The sequence below is a fragment of the Penaeus monodon genome, chromosome 21 (genome assembly GCF_015228065.2).
Source record: "Penaeus monodon isolate SGIC_2016 chromosome 21, NSTDA_Pmon_1, whole genome shotgun sequence".
Lineage (NCBI taxonomy): Eukaryota > Metazoa > Arthropoda > Malacostraca > Decapoda > Penaeidae > Penaeus > Penaeus monodon.
In genome coordinates, this window is record NC_051406.1 from 45,316,168 (window position 1) to 45,316,465 (window position 298).

The 298-nt window shown below is 69.1% G+C and overlaps 1 protein-coding gene across 2 annotated transcripts in view; it reads left to right on the top strand.

Annotated features, from left to right (window-relative positions):
* Positions 1-298, top strand: part of LOC119586533 (D-aspartate oxidase-like) — a gene marked incomplete at both ends in the record, with an annotated part of 3,958 nt that continues 3,660 nt past the window's right edge. For both annotated transcript variants that reach the window (XM_037935287.1, XM_037935289.1), the window contains 1 exon segment: positions 1-265. In XM_037935287.1, the coding sequence (XP_037791215.1) occupies positions 75-265 (191 nt within the window).

Below are 298 nucleotides of genomic sequence, written 5' to 3' on the forward strand. Positions count from 1 at the left end.
TCGCGCCGCCGCCCAGCAGCCGCAAGCAACAGCTCTCCCTCGAAGGCGCCGCCCACTCGTCTCCTTCCTCCGCGATGCCGTCAGCGTGCGTGGTGGGCGCGGGCGTCGTGGGGCTCACGACGGCCACGCTGCTGCAGGAGGCGCGGCCGGACGTCAAGGTCACGCTGTTCGCGGACAAGTTCGAGGAAGCCACCACCAGCGTGGGCGCCGCGGGCATCTTCACGCCCTCCGCCATGTTCCGCGGACCCTCGCAGGAGGTCACGTGGTACGCTTGTCTGAAAGAGTGTCTCCACTGTGT